The sequence below is a fragment of the Chlorocebus sabaeus genome, chromosome 16 (genome assembly GCF_047675955.1).
Source record: "Chlorocebus sabaeus isolate Y175 chromosome 16, mChlSab1.0.hap1, whole genome shotgun sequence".
Lineage (NCBI taxonomy): Eukaryota > Metazoa > Chordata > Mammalia > Primates > Cercopithecidae > Chlorocebus > Chlorocebus sabaeus.
The window spans coordinates 69,319,492-69,347,446 of NC_132919.1; the positions used below are offsets into that span (position 1 = coordinate 69,319,492).

General features: G+C 51.5%; 1 protein-coding gene across 1 annotated transcript; it reads left to right on the forward strand.

Moving 5' to 3' along the window:
- Positions 1-595: 595 nt before the first annotated feature.
- CAVIN1 (caveolae associated protein 1) lies at positions 596-21,689 on the forward strand. Its single transcript, XM_008012631.3, has 2 exons — positions 596-1,274; positions 18,780-21,689. The coding sequence occupies exons 1-2, from the start codon at positions 804-806 to the stop codon at positions 19,488-19,490; spliced, it is 1,182 nt and encodes a 393-aa protein (XP_008010822.2). The 5' UTR covers positions 596-803; the 3' UTR covers positions 19,491-21,689.
- The last annotated feature ends 6,266 nt before the right edge of the window (positions 21,690-27,955 follow it).

A 27,955-nucleotide genomic window follows, 5' to 3' on the forward strand; every position in this document is an offset into this window, starting at 1 on the left:
CTTTCCATGTGATTGCCCATTTTAATTCTACTCTGTTAGGACAATTCTAAAAGGAACTTCGAGGAGCTTAGCAGCCCTTCACCACCACCGTGACCCCAAGTACTTCTCTCTTCCTTCCCTCCCACAAACAACCCCTTAATCTTACCCCTGGATTAGTAACCTGGTTAGGGTTGGTGATGAGGAAATCCGAGAGGCCTCTTAAAAAAGATTGTAAAGGGCAAGGGTCCTTTTGCGCTCAAAAACTAGGCACAGGCAAATACAAAATTATAGATTTTGCCTATAATTTCAGAATCTCCTGGTCCGCCCGACTCCCAGATCTTGAGGATTTTCGGATGAGCAATTCAAGTGAGAGGGAAACAGAGATCAACACTCTTAGAACCTGATTCCCTTCCTCAGATCACATTCCTCCGCCCGTCCCGCTCCCGCCACCAGCGCCAGCGGAGGCCCTAGTCTCCGGCTCCAACTATTCCAACCATCCCGGGAAGGGTGGGGCGCTCGGCTCTTGGGTCCCCCTCCGCCGCCCCCCTTCGTCGATCTCCCCTTCTGCCCCGGTCCCTCCCCTTCTGGGGTGGGGCCAGCCAATGAGCGATCAGACTACGGAGTTTGGCCGGGAAGCAGGGGAGCTCACCGATCCCCCGCCCAGCAGTTCTGGCCGCTGTCCCGGTGCGCACGGACGTGGCTCGAGTTTCCTCTGCTCTCGGCTCTCGCCCGCTTGCTCTCCCCTCTTCCGCTCCTGCTACTCTCCTGGTCTCCCGCTCCAGCTCCAGCTCTACCCGGCGGGCCCCGCACGGCTCCGGGTAGCCATGGAGGACCCCACGCTCTACATTGTCGAGCGGCCGCTTCCCGGGTACCCCGACGCCGAGGCCCCGGAGCTTTCCTCCGCTGGGGCGCAGGCGGCGGAGGAGCCGTCGGGGGCCGTCTCAGAAGAGCTGATCAAGTCGGACCAGGTGAATGGCGTCCTGGTGCTGAGCCTCCTGGACAAAATCATCGGGGCCGTAGACCAGATCCAGCTAACCCAAGCACAGCTGGAGGAGCGACAGGCGGAGATGGAGGGCGCCGTGCAGAGCATCCAGGGCGAGCTGAGCAAGCTAGGCAAGGCGCACGCCACCACGAGCAATACGGTGAGCAAGCTGCTGGAGAAGGTGCGCAAGGTCAGCGTCAACGTGAAGACCGTGCGCGGCAGCCTGGAGCGCCAGGCGGGGCAGATCAAGAAGCTGGAGGTCAACGAGGCCGAGCTGCTGCGGCGCCGCAACTTTAAAGTCATGATCTACCAGGTGAGCCCACGGAGCGGACGGCGCCCAGAGCTCCCGCGCCCGGCCCGCGTCTCCGGCCTGGGATTTGGGGTGGGGAGACTTGCCCGTGGCGCGGCTCCCCTCCCAGCCTGGTCCGGGCGCCCGGGAGATCCACCCTCCTTCCGGCGAGCGCGACTGGGGTGGGGTGGGGTGGGGTGGGGTGGGGTGGGGTGGGGTCGGGTGGGATGGGGTGGAGGGAGCGGCGAACTCCTGGGGCGCGTAGAGGGGCGCGCTCTGAACCTCGCACCTCCCCACTCAGATCCTTCCCTCTGGTCCCAGACTTGTAGCAGAACCGAATTAGCGGGTGGACTTGAGGACGCTGCCTCTCGCAGACTGCTCCCTTCCTAATTGGTTCTGTCAAACTTCTTCTTACTTGGGGGAAGTTTCTAGGAAACTCAGGGGTCCCCGGCTATCGTTGGGGTCCGCTGTAAGCGGACACTGGCTGCGGGGCCCGGGCCTGGGGCCTCCGCGCCTGCAGGCCTGATATAGTGGGTGATTCAGGGCTCAGGCACGCACCAGAGGGAGCTGTGCCAAGCGGGGGACGCGACCGCCAACCTCCTCCCCCGACCCTGCGCCCCCGCGCCCCCGCATCGGCCTCGGCGGCCCACCCCTGTCCCTTCGCTGCGCTGTGCTCCTGGCCTCCAGGCATTTTCAGGCCCTTGAGGACACCCTCGCCCGCGGCTCGCGGGCACCCTGGGCCTCCTGGAAGCGGGCGGGGCTGGGCGGGGACGAGGGGGCGTCAGGAGTGCAAGGGGGGCTGGTGGAGTGGTTGGACAGCCTCTGCGGGGGTCCGGCGGTCTGGGCGCAGTCTGGGCGCGGTGAATCACCCCGCATGCCTGCGGGGGCGGGGGCCAGGCGCAGCCGCGCAGCGGGCGGGAGGAGGCTGGCGCCCCCACACCCCCGGCTCCGCCCGGGGCCACTTGTTGCTTTCTTTGCACCTCTCCCCATTCCTCCCACTTGGATAAAAATGTAACTTTTGGATCATAACCCCCAATAAACCTAGGAGCCTCGGGTTTCTATGCCGCTCCTCTCCACGCCGCCTCCGCAGTGCCACCGTGGATAATATCTTGGGCTGGGTGGGAAGGGTTCCAGCCTGGCTCCTCCCTGCCTCCCAAAGGCCTGCTGATGCTCCTAACCCCAGTGAGGCGGGATCGTGCGGGGCGGGGGAGTTAGTCTATGCTCCCCTCTCCCCTTCCTCTCCCTGCCGAAGGGAATGGAAAGAAAAGGAAGGCTGGATTTCTCACACCCTCCAAGTTATAAGACCCCTTTCCGGGAGTTGTGGCTCTGCTGACTGCTCTGGGGCCTGGTCGAGCCGGTTCTGAGTGACCATCTGGGGTGAGATGAGGGGGTCCTTGGCTTGGTCTCCCCAGGAAGAGTTAAGATAGATGCAGATCCGGAGAAGTATCTGGGAAGAGTAGAGACAGAAAGGTGGGTCAGCCGGTACCTATCTGAGGTGGTAAGACAGAGGCAGAAATGGCACTTGTCCCCCTCCCTACCCTTACACCGATGACTGACTCCTCCCAAGAGGCATATACGTGGCTTTTAAAAAGCTTTACTTCCCGGCCGGGCGCGGTGGCTCAAGCCTGTAATCCCAGCACTTTGGGAGGCCGAGACGGGCGGATCACGAGGTCAGAAGATCAAGACCATCCTGGCCAACACGGTGAAACCCCGTCTCTACTAAAAAATACAAAAAACTAGCCGGGTGAGGTGGCGGGTGCCTGTAGTCCCAGCTACTCGGGAGGCTGAGGCAGGAGAATGGTGTAAACCCAGGAGGTGGAGCTTGCAGTGAGCTGAGATCGCGACACTGCACTCCAGCCTGGGCGACAGAGCAAGACTCCGTCTCAAACAAAAAACAAAAAACAAAAAACGTTACTTCCCCTACTTAAGCACTATTTGGATAGAAAATGTTTGCCCAGAGCTATTTCCACTTAGTCTAACTGCTTGGAGGAAGCAGGATGAGAGGGGGGCTTTTGATGTTTTTTAAGAGACCTGCTTAGTACTGGGGACATTGAGAGGAGGGGAACAAGACAGGGGTCTGGGACAGCAAGCCAGCTCTATATTTCCTCCAGAGCCTGGTGTGGCCAAGGGCCACCATGAAGAGCTCGAGGGGTGATCCTTCTCACTCTAACTGTCCCAGACCATAGAACCTGGGAAAGGTCTTGGCTTCAAGGTAAACTTCCCTATGCCAAAGATGGAGATTCTGAGAGAAGGAGGAAAGGTATGGAGGGAGAAAGACTTCTCTGCAGAGGCCGGTGGCATCCCTTTGTTCCACCCTCTCCAGCAATCTGAAGGGATATGTCTATATTTTAGGGGGTGGGAGGGAATGTGTTCTAATCACAGGTGACTTCAAATGCATCTGCACTAAACCAAGGCCAGTGGGGGACAGAGAATTGAGGTAGTAAGAGTAGCTCAAATGGAGTCCCAAACCCACAGAGGGCATAACTAAAAACTAAAATGGCCCCAACCTGGGGAGGGCTTCAGAAGTAAGGAAAAGATTCCAGCAAATGGGGTGACGCTTGGGAAAGCAGAACTTCCCTGAGCTGCAGAGCAGATGTTCCAGGTGGGGACGATGGGGTGGGGACCCAGCTGCTGGAGGAAAGCAGAGGCTGCTTCTGCTCCTCCCTGAGGTCTGCAGGCCTGAGAAGGGAAGGAGGTAAAAATAGCTCTGTGCCTTGGCAGGCCTATTAGGGAAGATTGGGGGCAGCAGCATTTATGGTAAAGTCCGGCTAAAGGGGGAGGATGCTTGGGTGGCCAGGCAAAGAGACAGAAATTTGGAGAAAGGTTCCTGGGATGGTGTGAATTCTCTGGAGGAGCCATGGGGGAAGGGATGCTGTATTCCCCACTTCAGGGATGGGAGTTGATGATATGGCAGTGGGGGCAGGGCAGAGGAGAACACCAAGGATGGGAAGTCTCCAGTTGTAGGATCCAGACATCTGGCCTTCCATACCCTATTCCTGGGGAGAAAAGGAGGGAATCCCTTGTATGGCCCCACCCCATATTCAGGGAACTTCTAGACTTAATGATTTCACAGCTTAAGTTTGCATTTGAACACACACACGTACACACACACAAGAAATTCAGCACCTCCCACCCCAAGATACCACAGCCCTCATCTTAAACTCACTTCTGAGTCATTACTGCCCTTCTCTGGCATTTCCTTCCCTGTCTCCCAAACAAAATCTAGCAGTTTGACATCGAATCCTATCAGGCGACACTTAGCTAGCAACAGCTAGTGAATGAGAGAAGTGAATTCTTCTCGTTACAGGAGTTAGTGGGCTGAGGGCTGCAGGAGGATCAGGCCAGATTGTGAATATAGAGGCAGGTGCTCCAAAATACCATGCAGAGGCCGGGCGAAGTGGCTCATGCCTGCAATCCCAGCACTTTGGGAGGCCGAGGCAGGTGGATCACTTGAGGTCAGGAGTTGGAGACCAGCCTGGCCAACATGGTGAAACCTCTCTCTACTAAAAATTAGCCGGGCATGGTGGTGAGGACCTGTAATCCTGGTTACTCGGAAGGCTGAGGCAGAAGAATGACTTGAACCCAGGAGGCGGAGGTTGCAGTGAGCCGAGATCGTGTTACTGCACTCCAGGCTGGGCGACACAGTGAGACTCCATCTCAAAAATAATAATAATAATAATAATTAATGAATAAAATAAAATACGATGCAGATGAGTGGAGCTATTATCATTAAAGAGCCAATTCTTCCAAGCGACAATTTGTTTTTTGGGGTTTTTTTGTTTTGTTTTTCAGACAAGGTCTCACTCTGTTGCCCAAGCTGGAGTGCAGTGACACAGTCATATCTTACTGCAGTCTCGAACTCTTGGGCTCAAGTGATCCTCCTGGTTCAGCCTCCCGATTAGCTAGGACTACAGGTGCCCAACACCATGCTCGGCAAATTGTTTTTTTTTTTTTTTTTCATATTTGTAGAGTCTGGGGTCTCACTTAGTTGCCCAGACTGATCTCAAACTCCTGGGTTCAAACAGTTCTCCTGCCTGAGCCTCCCAAAGTGCTGGGACTATAGGCATGAACTACCATGTGCATCCAGTTTGTTTATTTTTAAATTTAAAAAGGCTTTATTTTTAATTATTATGGATACATAATAGTTGTACATATTTTTGGAGTACATGTGATATTCTGAGACAAGCATGCAATGTATCATGATCAAATCAGGGTAATTAGAGTATCCGTCATATCAAGTATTTATCATTTCCTTATGTTAGGAACATCCCAATTCCACTCCTTTAATTATTTGGAAATATGCAATAATTTCTGTTAACTATATCACCCTATTGTGCTACTGAACATTTGATCTTATTCCTTCTATCTAACTGTATTTTTGTACCCATTAACCATCCCCTCCAGGCAACAATTTGCAGAGTAGAGCTCTTTTAGATCCAGAAAGTGGGGATAAAATAGAAATACAGGGCCGGGCGCGGTGGCTCATGCCTGTAATCCCAGCATTTTGGGAGGCCGAGGCGGGCGGATCACCTGAGGTGGGGAGTTAGAGACCAGTCTTGCCAACATGGAGAAACCCCGTCTCTACTAAAAATACAAAATTAGCTGGGCGTGGTGACACGTGCCTGTAATCTTGGGAGGCTGAGGCAGGAGAATCATTTGAACCTGGGAGGCAGAGGTTGCAGTGAGCTGAGATCGTGCCACTGCACTCCAGCCTGGGCAACAGAGCAAGACTCTGTCTCAACAAATAGTATAGTATAGTAAATACATAAACCAGTAATACAGTGATTTATTATCGATATCAAGTATTATGTACTGTATATAATTGTATGGGCTAGACTTTTATACAACTGGTAGTGCAGCAGGTTTGTTTACACCAGTAATCACTATAAACACTTGAGAAATTCATTTCACTAACAGATTATGATGGCTACAATGTCAGGCTAGAGTGCAGTGGCATGATCGTGGCTCACTGCAACCCCTCTGCCTCCCAGGTTCAAACAATTGTTCTTCTTCAGCCTTCCAAGTAGCTGGGATTTACAGGTGTGTGCCACCATGCCTGGCTAATATTTTTGTATTTTTAATAGAGACAGGGTTTCACCATGTTGGCCAGGCTGGTCTCGAACTCCTGGCCTCAAGCAATCCACCCGCCTTGGCCTCCCAAAGTGCTAAGATTACAGGCATGAGCCACCGCAACCAGCCTCCATTACAATCTTATGGGACCACGGTTGTGTATGCTGTCCATTGACTGAAACGTCATTATGCGGCTCATGATTATAAATGTGTTCTGGAGCAGTTTTGAGGAGGCAAAGTCAGTGACTTACATATGGACCAGCAGCAACGGACCATCAGACCTGCTCCAAGTGCTTGGGGATAAGGGCCAGGAAGCATTTAAGAGATTAGGTGTCTCATGGGCATTGAAGGGGAGGGCACCAGGGCTGGAACGAGAGCCTGATGGCTTCTCCTCCCCAAATCTCAACCCACCCTGTACCTCATTCCTGGATTCAATGCAAATTAGGGCTACCTTGCTCCAGAAGAACCCCAAACCTTTGTCCAAAAATATTCTCAACCCAGGGCTTTAGTCCCTTTCATCCCTAAAACCCAGTGGCCATGGAGAGTATGCATACTACATCCTTCCTCCCAAACTCAGTTTGGGTTGTTTTTCCTGGTCACTGGGTCCAAAGCAGGGAGGGTATTTTTAGGGGTGTTCCCAAGACCAAAGGAAATCATACTATCCCTGGGCTCCTCCCTCCTTTTTTTTTTTTTTTTAGAAAGGGTCTTAGCTCAGTAGCCCAGGCTGGAGTGGTGCTATCGTAGCTCACGGCAGCGTCAAACTCCTAGGCTCAAGCAATCCTCCCATCTCACCATCTCAGCCTCCTGAGTAGCTGAATCTACATGCCCAGCTAATTTTTAAATTTTTTCTTTTTTTCTTTTTTTTTTTTCAGACAGAGTCTTGCTCTGTCACCCAGGCTAGCGTGCAGTAGCATGATCTCAGCTCACTGCAAGCTCCACCTCCTGGATTCAAGCAATTTTCATGCCTCACCATCCTAAGTAGCTGGGATTACAGGCGTGCACCCCCATACCTGGCTAATTTTTGTGTTTTTAGCAGAGACGGGATTTCACCATGTTGGCCAGGCTGGTCTCAAACTCCCGACCTCAGGTGATCCACCTGCCTCAGCCTCCCAAAGTGCTGGAATTACAGGCGTGAGTCACCGTGCCCAGCCTAAATTTTTTTTCTAGAGGGTCCCCACTGTTGCCCAGGCTGGTCTTGAATTCCTGGGCCCAAGTGATACTCCTGCCTTGGCCACCCAAAGTGCTGGGGTTATAGGCGTGAGCCACCCGGCCTTTTTATTTTTATTTTTCATATTGTAAAGGTCAAAGTCAAAAGCATGAAGAGACAACAAAGAGTGGGCAACTGATAGCAAGAGGGGAGGGGATATTGTTGCTAAGCAACTAACCTCAGAAGTAGGAGTGGCTTGGGCCTTTTTTTTTTTGGAAATATAACATTGTGAATCATCATTCTGTCATTATAAATTTTTAAAATTTTTCTTTTCTTTGTTCTTTTTTTTTTTTTTTTTTTTTGATTTTTGTTTTGTTTTGTTTTTCTGAGACAGGGTCTCGCTCTGTTGCCCAGGCTGGAATGCAGTGGCAGCTATCATGGCTCACTGCAGCCCCTGCCTTCCGGGCTCAAGCATTCCTCCTGCCTCAGGCCCCCAAGTAGCTAGGACTACAGACGTGCACTGCCATACCCAGCTACTTTTTGTATTTTTTGGTGGAGATGGGGTTTCTCCACGTTGCCCAGGATCTCCAGTTCCTGGGCTCAAGCAATCCGTCTGCCTCGGCCTCTCAAAGTGCTAGGATTACAGGTGTGAGCCACTATACCTGGCCTCATTATCCATTTCTTGAGCTAGACGACACTGTGATCAACTTCATCTCCTTCATTTTGTGGTTTAGGAAGCTGACGCCCAGCGAGGGGAAGTCACTAGCCTATTGTCACTCAAGTGATTGGGAGTCAAACTGGAGCCAGAACCCAGGTGTACCCTTCCGCTACACTCACTGCTCCCCACCCCCTCCTTCCGTTCTGGGCTCTGCAGGAGAAAGCTGGGTGAAGACTAGCCCTGACTAACCTAGGGGTAGCTGTGGCTCCGCCACTTGCTGAGGGAGTTAGTTGCACAGTCCTGGCGCTGGGGCAGCTTTGCGTGTGCATGGGTGTGTGTGTGCATGTGCGGTGTTGGCTATGAGTGGCCATTAGCTGCTTAGCCTTGTGAGTGCTGAAGTAGAGGTAATGTGTAGTCACCTGGCCTGGTGATGGTGGGAGGGGAGGGCTGTACGGGAGGGGAGGGGTGTAGGGAAGGAGTGGAGCTCCTGGTTGGCCGTGGTGTGCCCTGGCAGGGACTCCACACCTGCCTAGGAGAGGGACATGTTGGTTCCCTTTCTCTTCAGCCTCTCTGCCACTCCCACCTCCTCCTTGTACCCTGCAGGGCAGGTTGGGACCTGCTGCTTTGTTTTTTTGAGACTACGGGCTTTGTCGAATACTACTATCCGGCTTTGTCGAATACTGCTATCGGGCTTTGTCGAATATTGCGATCGCCTGAGTCTAATAGTGCCCCCCAAGTGTCCCTCTCTCCTGGCGAAGCAAGAAGCCTATTGTCTTTGGCAACTAAGCCCCTCAGGAGAGAGAGTTAGGGGCTGCTGCAGAGGTCCCCGGGACATAGGCTCACCTGTCATAAAAATAGCTTGGTTTTGCCAGGCACAGTGATGTGTGCCTGTAGTCCCAGCTACTCAATAGGTTGAGACAGGAGGATCGCTTGAGCCTAGGAACTTGAGGCCAGGTTGGGCAGCATAGAGAGATCCTATCTTAAAAAAAAAAAAAAAAAAAAGAGCTTGGTTTTGGATCCTGATTTCCCTGTGCATTTTAGTGTATGATATCTTAAGTGGTAGCGAGAGGGAGGAGTGATGAGAAAGACAGAAGGTGGGGACATGGCCAAAGGGAAATTGCCAGGATGTCCCTCTTCCATGCCTATCCCTCTCCTCATTTGGGGTAGCATCCTGTGTCCACCTTACCCCAGGGAAGAATGAAAACAGATTAAACTGGGCATGCTGGCTCATGCCTGTAATCCCAGCACTTTGGGAGGCTGGGGTGGATGGACCACTTGAGGTCAGGAGTTCAAGACCAGCCTGACCAACATGGCGAAACTCCATCTCTACCAAAAATACAAAAAAATTTAGCTGGGTGTGGTGGCACACACCTGTAATCCCAGCTACTCGGGAGGCTGAGGCAGGAGAATCACTTGAACCCAGGAGGCGGAGGTTGCGGTGAGCCAAGATCACGCCACTGCACTCCACAGTCTGGGTGACAGAGCAAGACTCCGTCTAAAACACAACAACAACAAAAAAACTGCGATTGGCAGAGTCTGACTCTGAAGACAGTGAAGTCGTGTGCCTTCATATTTACTCATCTGAGCCTCCCCAGTTATAATCCAACAAATGGCCTCTTAGAAAACTCCTTATCCACCTCTAGCAGCCTCCATAGCCTTCCTATGATTATGGCTGGGGAGGGGTTGAAGGTGGAAGCCCAAGAATGGGACTAGGGAATATTGTAGAGGGAGGAAGGGAGAGGTTCAATTGAAGCTGTTTGTTAATTCATGGGCTTGGGTTTGCGCCACCCCTTTTGGCCCCAGGGCCCTCTTTTTTTTTTTTTTTTTTTCCCCTTTTTGAGACAGAGTCTTGCTCTGTCGCCCAAAATGTGAAGAGCTGGACCTCAGCTCACTGCAACGTCCACCTCCCTGGTTCAAATGATTCTCCTGCCTCAGGCTTCCAAGTAGCTGAGATTACAGGTGTGTCGCACCGGCCCCACTAACAGTATTTTTTGCAGAGACCTGGGCCATGTTGCTCAGCCTGGTCTTGAACTCCTGGGCTCAAGGGATCCACCCACCTTGGCCTCCAAAGTGCTGGGATTACAGGGATTACAGGCGTGAGCCACCATGCCCAGCTCCCAGGGCCCTCTTGATGAAGCATTTAAAATGAGTTTCTAGGCCAGGCATGGTGGCTCACGCCTATAATCCCAGCACTTTGGGAACCCAGGGAGGGCAGATCACTTGAGGTCAGGAGTTCAAGACCAGCCTGGCCAACATGGTGAAACCGTCTCTGCTAAAAATTCAAAATATTAGCTGGGCATAGTGGCATGCACCTGTAATCCCAGCTACTCGGGAGGCTGAGGCAGGGGAATCACTGAAGCCAGGAGGCAGAGGTTGTAGTGAACTGAGATCAGAGATGACACCACTGTACTACAGTTTAGCAGCCTGGGCGATAAAGAAAGACTCCATCTCAAAATAAAATAAAATAAAATAGGCCAAGTGCATTGGTTCCTGCCTGTAATCCCAGCACTTTGGGAGACCGAGACAAGAGGATCACTTAAGGCCAGGAGTTCAAGAAGAGCCTGGCCAACACAGTGAAACCCGGTCTCTACTAAAAATACAAAATTAGCCAGGCGCGGTAGCATGCACCTGTAATCCCAGCTATTCGGGAGGCTGAGGGAGGAGAATTACTTGAACCTGGGAGTCAGAGGTTGCAGTGAGCCAAGATCGTGTACTGCACTCCAGCCTGGGCAACAGAATGAGACTCTGTCTCAAAAAAATAAAATAAAATAGTTTCTAGCCTGGGCAACATAGTGAGACCTTGTCTCTACCAAAAAAAAAAAAAAAAAAAAAAGATTAGCTGGGTTTGATGGTATACACCTGTAGTCCTGGATATTTGGCAGGCCGAGGTAAGAGGATTGCTTGAGCCCAGGAGTTGGAGGCTGCAGTGAGCTATGATTGTGCACTGCACTCCAGCCTGGGCAACAGAGCAAGACCTCATTTCTAAAAAAAAAAAAAAAAAAGTGGTTTTTTCCATCCTAATATATTGTGCTCCCCTCCCTACTCACCAGCCCCTACTCTGCATGCCACCAAGGCCTGTTTTTCTCAACTTCTTTTGCACCCACCCCAAGCCCCATTTAAACCCCTTTTCCTCATCTTAGCCCAAGAAGAAGCCGAATGCACCCTCTGACCCGGCCACAGCCGAGATCGTGCCTTTTGACCTGCCTGAGACTGAACCCTTTGACCTGAAGCCTGAGACAGTGCCTGAGCTCCCACCCTTTGACCAGACGCCTAGGGCACTGCCGTATTACCCAGAGCCTGGTCCCCGGCCCACCCCAGAGGAGCCGACAGCCGGTGGGAGTGTTTAGGGTCTCCGGGGTCCCGTTCTGTGGGTGTGGGGTATCTCTCCAATCCACTGTCAGCCCACAGCCTGGTGGTGATCGCTGCCAGGAAAGCTGCCATCCCCAGCCACTGCCCACTGTGGACGGGTGCCGGGTACTGTGAGAACACTGGCGTTATGCAGAGTTCAGGCGAATGGGGTGTATACAGTGGGGGGTGGGAGGGGAAGGGAAGGGGCTTCCCCACTTCTTGGTTTCTGTTTTTAATAGTAAATGCTCCCCTACACTTAAGCTGCACCCGAAGGCTGCCCAGCATGAAGGCGCATGACTTCTGGTTCTGCCTTTCCCCTGCTGCCTCCTCCTCAGGGACAACCCACCTTGGCCCAAAGCCTCTTTGGAGAGAGCCGTCATGAGGCCCAGGCCTGGGGTCTGTTCTGTGCCCTCTCCACCCGCTCCCTGCAGCTGAGGAAAACATTTACACATATTTTTTCCAGTTTCTTTTAGAAAATGCTTTGCAAAGAGATCGCTTATGTTTGCCAGATCCTGCTTTGGGTGGGGTGCCCAAAAGCTGCTAACTCACAGAGGCCAGGAGGGGGGCATTCTAGCTGGCTCTGGCTCAGGTCCTCTGGCTTTTCCTATAGCTCAGTGTTTCTCAACTTAAAAAAAAATTTTTTTTTAGAGATGGGGTCTCACTATGTTGCCCAGGCTGGTTCCGAATTCCTGGGCTCAAGTGATCCTCCCGACTCAGCTTCCCAAAGTGCTGGGATTATAGGTGTGAGCTGCCTCACCCAGTCAGTTTCTGTTGTTGGTGGTGGTTGTTGTTTCCATAATCACCCCCCTGTTAGTTTTGTTTTTTTGTTTTTTGTTTTTTGTTTTTTGAGACGGAGTCTCGCTTTGTGGCCCAGGCTGGAGTGCAGTGGCGCCATCTCAGCTCACTGCAAGCTCTGCCTCCGGGGTTCACAGCATTGTCCTGCCTCAGCCTCCCGAGTAGCTGGGACTACAGGCTCCCGCCACCAAGCCCGGCTAATTTTTTGTATTTTTAGTAGAGACAGGGTTTCACCGTGTTAGCCAGGATGGTCTCCATCTCCTGACCTTGTGATCCGCCCACCTCGGCCTCCCAAAGTGCTAGGATTACAGGCGTGAGCCACCGTGCCTGGCCTTTTTTTTTTTTTTTTTGAGACATAGTCCTACTCTGTCACCCAGGCTGGAGTGCAGTGGAATGATCTCGGCTCACTACAACCTCCACCTCCTGGGTTCAAGTGATTCTCCTGCCTCAGCCTCCCAAGTAGCTGGGATTACAGGCATGCACCACCACACCCAGCTAGCTTTTGTATTTTTTGGTAGAGACAGGGTTTCAAACTCCTGACCTCGGGTGATCTGCCCACATTGGCCTCCCAAAATGCTGGGATTACAGGTGTGAGCCACTGTGCCTGGACCTTTTAGATTTTTTTTTTTTTTCTTTTTTCTTTTTGAGACAAAGTCTCGCTCTGTCGCCAGGCTGCAGTGCAGTGGCACGATCTCACCTCAGTGCAGTCTCTGCCTCCCTGGTTCAGCCTCCTGAGTAGCTGGGATTACAGGCTTGTGCCACCACACTTAGCTAATTTTTGTATTTTTAGTAGAGATGGGGTTTCACCATGTTGGCCAGGATGATCTTGATCTCCTGACCTCGTGATATGCCCACCTCAGCCTCCCAAAGTGGTGGGATTACAGGCGTAAGCCACCACACTTGGCCCCTTTTAGATGTTTTTAACAAAGCTGTTCATCTCCCTCATGAAATGTTAAAACAATAGATATACTGTATATCCCTTTATGTACTGTGGCTCTTGGGAGTGGCACAAACCATTGTGATATCTAAGTCCCCTCCCAATCTCCAAGAATCAATTTTCACCGTTTTGGAGGCAGTTTCATCCCTGCCAAGAATGCATGCTAGAGCAGAAGGGAGGGACACTTCTGCCCTTGGGGTCTCTCATCTCCTTGTCTTAGCAACCTCCAGCAGAGGTCCTGAGTTTTAAAGACGTTCTCTCCCCTTCACCTCTCCCCTCCTCTGCACCCTCTTCTAACATACACTCTAAGCAGATCCTGGGTCTCTGAATTACCTCTCCGGTCTCCTCCAGCCATTCCCAGGCAGTGGTTGGGGACCTAGAGCTGGTCAGCTCTAAGTCAAGAGAGCCTCCTACCCAGACCCATGTGGCATCTGTCCCTTTTCCCTAACAAACGTGAAGTGCCTGGCCAAGGGCCAGATGCATAATAGGTGCTCAGTGACATTATAATCTTATAAAAATCTTCCTAAGCCATATTGCAAGTTTAGACAGCAGGGTTGGGGGGTGGAGTGGAAGAGGCTGGGAGCCTCCCTGTGGCTCCTCTATGTCCATCCAGGATTGAGGAGCTGTGCATGCTTGGCAAAGGGCAGGGGGAGTTGTGCATGCTTTTGTTCAGACCTGGTCATTAAAGGTAACTCTGGAAACCAAGCTTGTTGGGAGTGGTGGTTTTGTTTAATAAAAACGGGAAACAGAACAAGCAGAGCCGTCCCTCCTTGCCATCCCCTGAGATCCTTCCTTTGGCTTAGGAGCTCTGCCAGGGAAGTAGGGGTGGGACAAGGGTGGCTGGCCTGTGTGCCTAGGGTGGAGGGAGATGATTTTGCATTGTGTTTGTGGTGGTTTTTACCAGCAGGCAGATGGGTGGGACCAAGACAGCACTCCAACGCTGTGAGTCATGGGGGAAACCTGGCTTGGAGTGGAGGGGAAAAGCTAATAGTGGAATACCCTTTCCAGACCAGCCTATTGTACATCATCCCAGGATTCAGCTCAAGTTGTTTCGTCTTCTGTCCCCTGATCTTCCACCAAGAAGGCAGCTCCTGGCCGGGCGCAGTGGCTCACGCCTGTAATCCCAGCACTTTGGGAGGCCAAGGCGGGCGGATCACAAGGTCAGGAGATCGAGACCATCCTGGCCAACATGGTGAAACCCTGTCTCTACTAAAAAAAAAAAAAAAAAAAAAAAAAAAAATTAGTCAGGTGTGGTTGCGGATGACTGTAGTCCCAGCTACTCGGGAGGCTGAGGCAGGAGAATGGCATGAACCCGGGAGGCAGAGCTTGCAGTGAGCTGAGATCGCGCCACTGCACTCCAGCCTGGGACAGAGTGAGACTCTGTCTCAAAAAAAAAAAAAAAGAAAGAAGGCAACTTCTATGGTGTAAGCCATCACTCCAGGAGAAGCCTACAATGAATGGGGTTAGAGCCCCCAGATCCCTGGTCTGGAGAGATTTCTAAATCCAGGAAGAAACCTCCCCTTGGCCAGGCCCAGTGGCTCATGCCAGAAATCTCAGCACTTTGGGAGGCCGAGGCAAGGGGATCACTTGAGCCCAGGAGTTCGAGACCAAACTGGGCAACACAGTGAGACTCTGCCTCTACAAAAACTACAAAAATTAGCTGGGCATGTTGGTGTGCACCTGTAGTTCCAGCTACTTGGGAGGCTGAGGTAGGAGGATCACTAGAGCCCAGCAGGTTGAGGCTGTAGTGAGCTGTAATCATGCCACTGCACTTCAGCCTGGTTGACAGAACAAGACCCCATCTCAAAACAAACAAACAAAAACACAAAAATGACCGGGCGTGGTGGCTCATGCCTGTAATCGCAGCACTTTGGGAGGCCAAAGCGGGCAGATCACTTGAGGTTAGGAGTTTGAGATCAGCCTGGCCAATATGGTGAACCCTGTCTCTACCAAAAAATACAAAAACTAGCCGGATGTGGTGGCGCATGCCTGTAATCCCAGCTACTCGGGAGGCTGAGGCAGGCAAATCACTTGAACCCAGGAGGCAGAGGTTGCAGTGAGCCGAGATCGCGCCACTGCACTCCAGCCTGGGGCACAGAGCAAGACTCCGTCTCAAAAAAAAACAAAAAGGCTGGCACAGTGGCTCACACTTGTAATCCCAGCACTTTGGGAGACCAAGGAGGGAGGATCACATGAGGTTGGGAGTTCAAGACCAGCCTGACCAACATGGAGAAACTCCATCTCTACTAAAAATACAAAATTAGGTGTGGTGGCACATGCCTGTAATCTCAGCTATTTGGGAGGCCGAGGCAGGAGAATCGCTTGAACCCAGGAGGCGGAGGTTGCAGTGAGCCAAGATCACGCCATTGCCCTCCAGCCTGGGGAACAAAAGCAAAACTGCGTCTCAAAAAAAAAAAAAAAAAAAAAAAAACGCTAAAAAAGCAAAAAACCTCCTCTCACTAGGACTGCTCCCTTATGTTGTAGTCTGAGACCTTTCATGGAGCACTAGGAAGATGGCACTGGCTGTAAGAAGCCTGCAGCTCTCTCCCCAGTCCCATTCACTTCCAAGTTCAGCTGGCAAAGACCTTTATCTAGGAAGCCAGGGGCCAGGAAAACCAGCCAGCTCAGCCTTTAGGGGTAGGGGTGGAGCAGGCAGCAGGGGTAGTGGAGAAGTGGGGGATGCTGGGGGTAGGGCACAGAGACAAAGTGGATTTGTTTTCCAGCAGCTGGGGCTGTTTCCTGACTATTCCCTGCCTGTCACCCTTAATCCCTCCCTAGCCTATTCACATTGTCTGAGTTTAGTGAAAGGAGGGGCTCTCCTCCACCCTTTGGTGGAGCGTGGGTGGGTTTTTAGTCTGGGAGGTTATGAAGGAAAGATCAGAGCTGAATATTTATATGTATAATATATATATAAAGATCAGCTCTGATCTTTTTTTATATATATATAACACACACACACACACACACACACACACACACACACACACACTGGGGCTGCGGCTGCAGGTAAATTCTGGGTGGAGATGGATGAAGAGGGTTTAGATCCTAAAATGATACACACTCCAGTAGCAGGCAGGGTAAGGGTGATTGTAGGAGCCCCAAAGTGAATGACTGGAAATCAGAGGGAATGCAAAGAGAGGTTAGACTCTCCTACACTCAGAACAAGGAAAACACCCTTCAATGCCTCAGTGAATAAGAGGCAGAGGGATAAACAAAATGCCCTAGTGATCTGCACTAAGCCGCCTATGGCAGGGGGAGACTACAAGTCCCAGCATGCCCTGTGCCCAGGTCACCTTGCCTGCTGGGAGGTGTAGTTGGGTAACAGAGCTGGAGGTGGCTTGGTGCCCAGCAGATCTGGTGCCCAAATGAGAGAAGAGGTGGAGCCAGCATTCCGTCTTTGTCCCTGCTAATGCTATTGACAGGAAGGGAAGGAAGTTGGGAGAGGGTGTTCCTAGTTTTCAGTGTAAACCAGGAAACTCTGGGGGGATGTTGACAGGAGGGAAGAGGAAAGAGGTTGGGGGCTGGGGAAGGAATTTCTGTAGCAGGTGGTGCAGAGATACCGAGTGGCCTATATAAGGGCGGGAGGGGGTGTGTGTCTATGAGAGGACTCAGTTTATGTTGCCTCATTTTCTCAGGGGACAGGAATTTTCTTACAATTCTGGGAAATGGTCTTCCGAAAACCCTTTAGAAACTCAACTCTCATTTCTTCATTTGAAGTCCCTAAAGGGAGTCTGGGCCAAAGAGGAGATCCTATTGATGATCTTGGTCTGCCCTTTCCCTTTCTGTGCTCAGCCTCCCCTGTTTTCTGATGGGGGTGGAGGTTGGGGAGGGAGTGATCCAGAGATTCTGAAATGTTGGCCAGAATCAAGATCTTGGAAAATCTTCCCAGAATGGAAAGCCGTTCTGGTACTAAGTCCTCCAAGGAGAAGACAGAAAATCTAAGAACTGGCTCTGAGCTCCAGGGTCATGGAGAATCTGAGACCACTCATCCTACTCCTAGACCTCTGAGCTCAGGCTTTGTGTGGGGGGCAGGGGGTGGGGAAAGCAAGAATTGAAAAGTAATCTCTCTTCCATCCCAAGGTAGGGAAGTCACTACCAGAAGAAATGTCCAGACTGGGGAGAAAACATGTCCTTGGCTCCCAGCCAGCTTCTTCCTCTTTCCAACATCAGTTTCTAAATGTGAGGGAGGGGGAGAAAGACCACTGGCGGAGCCAAACAGTATGAAGGAGTCAAGGAAGGTGGAGGTAGGGGAGGGTGGACCACAGTTCTCCATCTCTCAGGCTGCTTCTGAAATAGCTTGAGGCTAGGTGCAGTGGCTCATGCCTGTAATCCCAGCACTTTGGGAGGCCAAGGCAGGTGGATTATTTGAGCTCAGGAGTTCGAGACCAGCCTGACCAACATGGTGAAACCCCATCTCTACTAAAAATACAAAAAAATTAGCCAGGTGTGGTGGCGCATGCCTGCAGTCCCAGCTACTCAGGAGACTGAGGCAGGAGAATTGCTTGAACCTGGGAGGCGAAGGTTGCAGTGAGCCGAGATTGCGCCACTGCACTTCAGCCTGGGCCACAAAGTGAGACTCCATCTCAAAAAAAAAAAAGAAAAAAAAGAAATAGCTTGAGTCTGGAAAATGCACTCCCTTTACTTTACCTGCTGGGGTGGGTAGGTTTAGCTGTGGGCTCAAACCCCTACCGGCTTTCTACCTAAACAGACACTCCCACCACTTGCTTTTCCGCCTGGCTCGGGCAGTGTGCGATTTGCAGCACCAGAGGGCGCTCGCCCATTTCCAAAGTCTCCCGAGGGCCGCAGTGGTTTAACATCATCTGCGGGTGGACTGGGCACAGGACAGGGTTGGACAACTACAGAGATTTTAGCCCAAGTGCAGTTATTACGCAGCCCATCTCCGACCCGAAGCTCGGTCCCCTGCTCGCGCGGTCTGTATAGTCACCATTCATTCAACACACATGTATTTTTGAGAATGGCGGCGCGAGGCTGGGCATGGTGGCTCACACCTGTAATCCCAGAACTTTGGGAGGCTGAGGCGGGCGGATCACCTGAGGTCGGGAGTTCGAGACCAGCCTGACCAACATGACGAAACCCCATCTCTACTAAAGATACAGAATTCAGCCGGGCATGGTGGCGGGCGCCTGTAATTCCAGCTACTGGAGAGGCTGAGGCAGGAGAATTGCTTGAACCTGGGAGGCAGAGATTGCAGTGAGCCAAGATCGTGCCACTGCACTCCAGCCTGGGAAACAGAGCGAGACTCCGTCTAAAAAAAAAAAAAAAAAAAAAAAAGAGAGAGAGAATGGCGACACGGGGTTGGGGTGCCGGAGATGGGGGCTGTGTTGCCCAGGCTGGTCTCGAACTCCTGGATTCAGGCGATCCTCCTGCCTCCGTCTCCCAAAGCGCTAATGTTACGTGCGTGAGCCTACACACATGTATTGAGCTCCCGCCAGTTTCCTGCGGACCACGCGTGTCCCGTGCTCCCCTCTCTCCAGGATCGCCACCACCCAGACTCAGGCTCGCTCACGTCTCCCTCCTCCCACCCCTCTCATGTCCCTTCTCCTCTTCCCTTAGGATGAAGTTAAGCTGCCGGCCAAAGTGAGCATCAGCAAATCGCTGAAAGAGTCGGAGGCGCTGCCAGAGAAGGAGGGCGAGGAGCTGGGCGACGGCGATCGGCCCGAGGAGGACGCAGCGGCCCTGGAGCTGTCGTCGGACGAGGCGGTGGAGGTTGAGGAGGTTATCGAGGAGTCGCGCGCTGAGCGCATCAAGCGCAGTGGCCTGCGGCGCGTGGACGACTTCAAGAAGGCCTTCTCCAAGGAGAAGATGGAGAAGACCAAGGTGCGTACCCGCGAGAACCTGGAGAAGACGCGCCTCAAGACCAAAGAAAACCTGGAGAAGACGCGGCACACCCTGGAGAAGCGCATGAACAAGCTGGGCACGCGCCTGGTGCCCGCCGAGCGGCGCGAGAAGCTGAAGACGTCGCGGGACAAGCTGCGCAAATCCTTCACGCCCGACCACGTGGTGTACGCGCGCTCCAAGACCGCGGTCTACAAGGTGCCGCCCTTCACCTTCCACGTCAAGAAGATCCGCGAGGGCCAGGTGGAGGTGCTCAAGGCCACCGAGATGGTGGAGGTGGGCGCCGACGACGACGACGACGACGAGGGTGGCGCGGAGCGCGGGGAGGCCGGCGACCTGCGGCGCGGGAGCAGCCCCGATGCGCACGCGCTGCTGGAGATCACCGAGGAGTCCGACGCCGTGCTGGTGGACAAGAGCGACAGCGACTGAGCCGCCCCCGCCGCCGCCCACCCCATTCCTCGCTCCTTCCGAACTTCCTCTGTCGCATTCTCTCTCGGCCCCGAACTGGCTGATATTTTTCTAAATTGAAAACACGGCCCCGCCCCAACACCTCCAGGATCTCCCCTCCCAGTCTTAGAGCTGTTAGGACCCGATGGGGAGGCAGCCCCCGCAGTGGACAGCCCCCGCTTGGACACAGTCCGGGTGGAATGGGAAGGGAATGGGCGATCCCTGTCCTGGTTATCCAAGCCGGGATCTCAGAGGAAATTGCAGTGATTCCACAGTTAGGCCCCTCTGGGGGGGCTGCCTTCCCCTCAGCCTCTCCTCACACCACCCACCCAGCTGCTGTCATTCCGCTCACTGAGCTCTTCTTCATTCTCACCCTGACCCCTGGGGAACTCAAAGCCAAAACTGCCCAAAGAGGAAAGATTAAATCCTAAAGGGGATCCTTGCCCCCATGGGAGGCCCCCTACTGGAAGGATGTGAAAGCAGCTTTGGGGCGAAACTGAGGCAGTGGGGAAGACAGCAGAATGAGCCCTCACCCTGGCTGGGGGTCCAGCACAGGCTGTAGCTGCAGAGGGTCCCAGAGGAACGCGGGAGCCAAGAGAAGCCCTGGAAAGGAGGCGTGGGGAATGACATGTGAGGGATGGCACACTGATGTGTTTATGCACCTGTACACAGGAGCACATGGCCATGGCTTTGGAAAGGAGAATGGGAAAATAGGAGAAGGTTGGCCAGGCTCGGTGGCTCATGCCTGTAACCCCAGCACTTTGGGAGGCCGAGGTGGGCGGATCACCTTAGGTCGGGAGTCTAAGACCAGCCTGGCCAACATGGTGAAAATCCATCTCTACTAAAAATACAAAAATTAGCTGGGGATGGTGGTCCATACCTGTAATCCCAGCTACTTTGGAGGCTGAGGTGGGGAGAATTGCTTGAACCCAGGAGGTGGAGGTTTCTGTGAGCCAAGATCGCGCCACCGCACTCCAGCCTGGGTGACAGAGTGAGACTCCATCTCAACAAAAGAAAAAGGAAACTAGGAGAAGGTGGAAATGGGTGAAGAGGGAAGTCCCCTCACCAGCTGCATGAGAAGTCCATCTTACTGTGGTTCTCCATGGGCAGCAGGACCATTTTTCAGAATCAAGAGGGAGGACAGTGTGAGAAGGTGGTGATCCAAAGAAGACAGAGAGGTCAGCCCCACCCGATCCCTCAGATGGGCTCTCAGAGGCGCCCCCAGGGCCAGCCCATTTCTCAAAGTCCAGAAAATTAGGGTCCCAGAAGGGGGCAGCAGCAGGCTGGGAATTAGGAGGGAGAGCAAGGTGCTGGCCCTGCCACCAAGTTGAGAGCTGGAGGGGAGGTGGGGAGAACACATCACAGAGCAGCCAGCCCTGGTTCACTCCTGGCAGTTTCTTCTCAAGCTCCTTCCCTAGCTGGGCATGGTGGCACGTGCCTGTGGTCCCAGCTACTCGGGAGCCTGAGGAGGGAGGATCGCCAGAGCCCAGGAGTTTGAGGCTGCAGTGAGCTCTAATGGTGCCTCTGCACTTCATCCTAGGCAACAGAGCAAGACGCTGTTTAAAGAAGAAAAAATCCTTCCCTAGAGCTAGAATCCTAAAGCTGCAGAGCTAGCCAAGGCCTCACTGGTTTCCTTGTCCTTGGGGTGCCTTTCCTGAATCTTTGGGGGTGAAGGGAGTGTTGCTCCCAGTCCAGAGGCCTGATTCTGTTCAGACCAGGTTCTCAAGACAGGAGTCCCTTTGTTCCTCCCCATTAAAGGGGGTTTGTCAGGAGCAAGAACAGCCCCTCTCCCCAGTCACAGCCTGAAGGGAGGCCCCGAGTTCTTCCTCCTTCCCCCACCTGCTCCTTACCTTCTCTGCCCTGCTTTTTAGAACTGCAGCTCATTGTTTTAAGGGATTGGGGGAGGGAGCCTGGGGACACAAACCTTTTATACAATACAAAGCTTTGCTTTTTTTTTTCTTTTTTCCTTTCTTTTCCTTTTCGGTTGTCTTCTCTCCTCTGAATGGTTGAAGACCCCTCTGCTGAGGGAGGTTGGGGATTGTGGGACAAGGTCCCTTGGTGCTGATGGCCTGAAGGGGCTTGAGCTGTGGGCAGATGCAGTTTTCTGTGGGCTTGGGGAACTTCTCATGTTGCTGTGTCCTGGTGAGCAGCCCGACCAATAAACCTGCTTTTCTAAAAGGATCTGTGTTCGACTGTGTTCTCTGAAGGCAGTTACACAGGGTTACAGAAGGCAGGAGGGAAGGAGGGAGAAGGAGAGAGAACTGTTAGTGTAAACTTGTCTCACTTGCCTGGGGTGGGGGAAGGCCAGGGAGATAATAATAATTGCCAATTTATTGAGGCCTTACTCTCTGCCAGGAACTGTTCTAAGCACTTTGGTATGCAATTGCTTATTTAATCTCATAACAACCCCACTAGGCAGAGCCTATCATCATTCCCAGTCTAGATACGAGGAAACAGTGACTTGTCTAAGATGCCATAGCCGGGAAGCAGTGGCGCTGGGATTCAAAGGTAACTGGATCCTCAATCTGTTTCATGGTTATAACCCTGTGTCTATACAGGGTCTGTAACCCTGTGTCCCTCCCACCCCCCATCCCCCATCCCCCATCTCCCATCCACTTCCCTGTAGTCAGGACATTAGCCTTCCAGACACACCCAGTTACTGTACTCAGCCTGAGCTTCCCACACACATACCCTTTGGAATCATAGGCCTGGAGGAGGCAGCCTAGGGAAGGGGAAAATCAAAGGCTCTCAGAGGGCTGAATATTGGTAAAGAAAGTGCATGACATATCCCAGTTGTATCTACACAGCATATTTCAATCTCCCCGCAACCCTTTGATGGGCACTGCTATGGTTTAAATGTATTCCCTATATATCTTTCTTTTTTTTCTTTTCTTTTTTTTTTTTTTTTTTGAGACAGTCTTGTTATGTTACCCGGGCTGTAGTGCAGCGGCGTGATCTCCGCTCACTGTAACCTCTGCCTCCTGGGTTCAAGTGATTCTCCTGCCTCAGCCTCCTGATTAGCTAGGATTAGAGGCATGTGCCACTGCGCCCAACTAATTTTTGTATGTTTAGTAGAGATGGGGTTTCATCATGTTGGGCAGGCTGGTCTTGAACGCCTGACCTCAAGTGATCTACCTGCCTTGGCCTCCCAAAGTACTGGGATTACAGGTGTGAGCCACCATGCCTGGGGCAAATTTCATATGTTGGAAACCCCACATTCATATGTTGATGAGAATTGGAAATGGGGCCTTTTCAAGGTAATTAGCATTAGATAAGGTCACCAGGGTGGGGCTCCCATGATGAGACCAGTGACTTTATAAGATGAAGAAGAGGACGGGCAAGGTGGCTCATGCCTGTAATTCCAGCACTTTGGGAGGCCGAGACAGGTGGATCACCTGAGGTCAGGAGTTCAAGACCAGCTCAACCAACATGGTGAAACGCCATCTGTACTAAAAATAAAAATATTAGCCAGGCATGGTGGCAGGTTCCTGTAATCCCAACTACTCAGGAGGTTGAGGTGAGAGAATAGCTTGAACCCAGGATGGGGAGGTTGCGGTGAGCCGAGATCACGCCATTGCACTCCAGCCTGGGTGACAAAGTGAGACTCTGTCTCAAAATGATGATGATAATAATAATCAGATTCTTCCCATGTGGTGGCAAAAGTGACCATAAATAGCAGCAGGCTTATGGACTAATAGGTGAGTAACCCCAGTAAAGAGAGATTCTTTCCAGATTTGTCCAGCCAGAATCTCAGCTGTCATACCCTGACAGGTCACATATCCAAATCACTGTGGCTCTGACCAAACACAGGTCATGTGATCACTTATAGAACCCACATGAAATGTGGAATTAAGGGGCCGGGCGCGGTGGCTCAAGCCTGTAATCCCAGCACTTTGGGAGGCCGAGACGGGTGGATCACGAGGTCAGGAGATCGAGACCATCCTGGCTAACATGGTGAAACCCCGTCTCTACTAAAAAAATAGAAAAAAACCAGCCGGGCGAGGTGGCGGGCGCCTGTAGTCCCAGCTACTCAGGAGGCTGAGGCAGGAGAATGGCGTGAACCCGGGAGGCAGAGCTTGCAGTGAGCTGAGATCCTGCCACTGCACTCCAGCCTGGGCGACAGAGCAAGACTCCGTCTCAAAAAAAAAAAAGAAATGTGGAATTAAGAGGGTTATTCATCAGGGCTCTTCAGAGAGACAAACAATAGGATGGATGGAGGATGGACAGGTAGATACAGAAGAGGGAATTGAATGGGGGAATTGGCTCATTTGATTATGTAGGCTAAGAAGTCCCATGGCGAGCCATCTGCAAGCTGGAGACCCTGGGATGCCTCAGCTTGGCTCAGTCTAAGTCTGAAAGCCTCAGACTCAGGGAAGCTGACGGTGTAACTCTTAGCCTGGGGCCAAAGGCCTGAGAACCCATGAGGCCACTGGTGTAAGTGCTAGAGTCCAAAGGCCAGAGAGGCTGGAGTTCTAATGTCCATGGCAGGAGAAGAGGAGAGTATCTCAGCTCCAGGAGAGAGACCAGCTCAGCTATTTCTCTGTGTTTTGTTCTATGGTGGGTTAGGGGGAGCTGATTGGGTGGTGCCTGCCCACACTGAGGACAGATCTTCCACACTTCCACCCTTCACACTCACATGGTAATCTCTTCTGGAAACACCTCATAGGTATTCCTTAATCTAGTCAAGTTGAGACCTAAACTTAACAATCACAAGTAAAAAAGGGCTGTTTTCTCCAAGGAAAATAGGGATGTAGTTATCAATAGAAAAGGGAGGCTGGGTGCAGTGGCTCCTGCCTGTAATCTCAGCACTTTTGGAGGCTGCGGCAAGAGGATAGCTTGAGCCCATGACTTCGAGACCAGCATGGGCAATATAATAAGACCCTTTCTCCACAAAAAATACAAAAATTAGCCAGGCAGGATGTTGTGTTCCTGTAGTCCCGTTATTCAGGAGACTGAGGTGGGAGGATTGCTTGAGTCCAGAAGTTGCAGGCTGCAGTGAGCTATGACCCAAACCATTGCACTCCAGTCTGGATGACAAAGCAATACTCTACCTCTATTTTTTTATTATTTTATTTCAGACAGAGTCTTACTCTCACCAAGGGTGGTGCAGTATTGCAATCTTGGCTCACTGTAACCTCCGTCTCCCAGGTTCAAGCGATTCTCCTGCCTTAGCCTCCCGAGTAGCTGGGATTACAGGTGCCCGCCACCATCTCCAGATAATTTTTGTATTTTTAGTAGAAACAGCGTTTCGCCATGTTGGCCAGGCTGGTTTCGAACCCCTGACCTGAAATGATCCACCTATCTGGGCCTCCCAAAGTGCTGGAATTACAGGCATGAGTCACTGTGCCTGGCCTATTTATTTATTTATTTTTTAAGGATGGAGATAAAAGAGAGAGAAACATGGGCAGACAAAACAACAGATGGTCTTTCCAAGTGATCTGTTTGTGATTCTGTGCCAGGAGCTGAGAGACTAAAAAGACAGCCAGATCTAGTCCTTGATTTTAAAGCGTTTGCAATTACTGGGAGAGGCAGCTGGTCAAAATAGTTCAAAGTGGCCTGGCATGGTGGCTCACACCTGTAATCCCAGCACTGTGGGAGGCTGAGGAGGGAGGATTGTTTGAGTCCACGAGTTTGAGACAACCATGGGCAACACAGCAAGACCCCATCTCTACAGAAATTTTTAAATAAATAAATACTATTAGGTTGGTGCAAAAGTAATTGTGGGTTTTGCCATTACTTTGATAAAGACCGCATTTACCTTTGCACCAACCTAATAATATCCAGAAAGATCTTCAAGGTATCAAACAAATACATCATAAGTAAATACAAGCTCAAAGACATGACTTAATGTAAGAGAAGTAAAGCAAAGTGCAATGACAATACCCTGGAGAGGGGTTAATCCTGCTTGGGGAATATGGGAAAACGTAAAGGAGGAAGGTGGCTTTTCAGCTGTGATTCTAAACATGGGTAGGATTTCAATAGATACTGTTGGAGGCCAGAGGCAGCATTTTAGTTGATATTTGCATCCCCAGAGCCTAAAAGTGTCTCAAACACAATTATATTGGTTTATGTTACCTAGTGGAAGAGTAGAAAGAGTAGGCATCAGGGGATTTCCAGGGACTTCTGCAAAGGCAGTGCTCTCTAAAGTGCTGATATGAATGGAACTCAGCTCTAAGGGCTCCCAGGCTCTGTACCTCTCTATTTCAACATTCCAAATTCCTGACAGAGAGACTCTGAGTAAGCTAGTTCACACTAGTGTTGGCCCTGAGTTTAATAATCAATGCCCGCCGGGCACGGTGGCTCAGACCTGTAATCCCAGCACTTTGGGAGGCCAAGGCGGGCGGATCAGGAAGTCAGGAGTTCAAGACCAGCCTGGCCAAGATGGTGAAACCCGGTCTCTACTAAAAATAAAAAAATTAGTCAGGCATGGTGATGAGCGCCTATAATCCCAGCTACTCGGGAGGCTGAGGCAGAGAATTGCTCGGACCCGGGAGGCAGAGGTTGCAGTGAACCGAGATCGTGCTACCACACTCCAGCCTGGCAGAATGAGACTCTGTCTCAAAATAAATAAATGAACAAACAAACAAACAAAACATAAATAACCAAAGGTCAAGAGGACAGGATCATATAATACCGATGTGGCTGAGGGGCCCATTTCAGTGTCTGATTGCAGGGAGGAGGGGCAACTCCCAGGAAAAGAGGACCTGTGAGCTAGGCAGGTACACAATACATGTGAAGGAAATGCAAGCAGTGATACAGGAAAGGGAAGTTGTTCAGGCAAAACGAACAGCGTGAAAGCAGAAAGGCATAGGGGCTGAAGACTTGATTAATAATTATAGAATTATGGTGTGAGGCTGGGCACGGTGGCTCAAGCCTGTAACCCCAGCACTTTGGGAGGCCGAGGCAGGTGGATCACCTGAGGTTGGGAGTTCAAGACTAGCTGACCAACATGGAGAAACCCCATCTCTACTAAAAATACAAAATTAGACGGGCGTGGTGGCACATGCCTATAATCCTGGCTACTCGCGAGGCTGAGGCAGGCTGAGGCAGGAGAAACCCCCAGGAGGCGGAGGTTGCGGTAGCCAAGATTGCGTCATTGTACTCCGGCCTGGGCAACAAGAGCGAAATTCTAGCTAAAAAAGAAAAAAAAAAGAAAAAAAAAAAAAGATTTTTGGTGTGCTAGAACTAAAAGAGCTCTTGTTTGTGTGTGTGTGTGTGTTTGTGTGTGTGTGTGTGTGTGTGTGAGAGTGATGGAGTTTTGCTCTTGTTACCCAGGCTGGAGTCCAATGGCACACTCTCAGCTCACCGCAACCTCCGCCTCCTGGGTTCAAGCAATTCTCCTGCCTCAGCCTCCCGAGTAGCTGGGATTACAGGCGCGAACCACCATGCCCGTCTAATTTTGTATTTTTAGTAGAGATGGGGTTTCTTCATGTTGGTCAGGTTGGTCTTGAACTCCTGACCTCAGGATTCGCCTGCCTGGTCTTTTTTTTTTTTTTTTTTTGAGATAAGTCTCACTCTGTTGCCTAGGCTGGAGTGCAGTGGCACTATCTCAGCCAACACAGTGGCTCCCGCCTGTAATCCCAGCACTTTGGGAGGCCAAGGTGGGTAGATCACCTGAGGTCAGGAGCTCGAGACCAGCCTGACCAACATGGAGAAACCCCGTCTCCACTAAAAATACAAAATTAGCCAGGCATGGGCCCGGTGCATACCTGTAATCACAGCTATTCAGGAAGCTGAGGCAGGAGAATTGCTTGAACCCAGGAGGTGGAGGTTGTGGTGGGCCGAGATCGTGCCATTGCACTCCAGCCTGGGCAACAAGAGCAAAATTCCGTCTCAAAAAAAAAAAAAAGAAAGAAAGAAAAAAGATCTGGTACAGTGAAATTTTCTGTGGCTGGAATTTAGAATTGCAGGCCAACAGACACATACACAGAGACTGAACATTTTCAGCAGCAGCGTCAAGTCAAGTCATGACAGGGGAAAAGCACAACTTTTCCACAAACTCCCTCTGCTGAGGTTCCTGGAACTGCTGTTCCCGAGGTGTGGTTTTTCAAGTCTACTGGAATTTATGAGAGGTCTCAGTTTCTCTCCAACAAGTCCCTCCTCCCCCTTTGCTTTTTGTATAAGATAATAATGCCTAATATGTATTGAGGAGATGCAATATGCCAGATGCTGTATTAAATGCTTAGCAGGTTGTCTCATTTAATCTTCACAACTACCTATGAGGCAGGCTCTTTCATATTCTCTATTTTTTTTTTTTTTTAGACAGTGTTTTGCTCTTGTTGCCCAGGCTGGAGTGCAAGGGCATGCTCTTGGCTCACCACAATCTCCACCTCCCAGGTTCAAGCCATTCTCCTGCTTCAGCCTCCTGAGAAGCTGAGATTACAGGCGCCCACCACCATGGGCTAATTTTTTGTATTTTTAATAGAGATAGGGTTTCACCATGTTGG

Bases quoted from the DNA above. Each gene is read 5' to 3' on its own strand.
- CAVIN1 (XM_008012631.3), top strand. From the start codon at position 804: ATGGAGGACCCCACGCTCTACATTGTCGAGCGGCCGCTTCCCGGGTAC. The intron at 1,275-18,779 runs GTGAGCCCACGG...CTCTTCCCTTAG, and splicing joins TTAAAGTCATGATCTACCAG to GATGAAGTTAAGCTGCCGGC.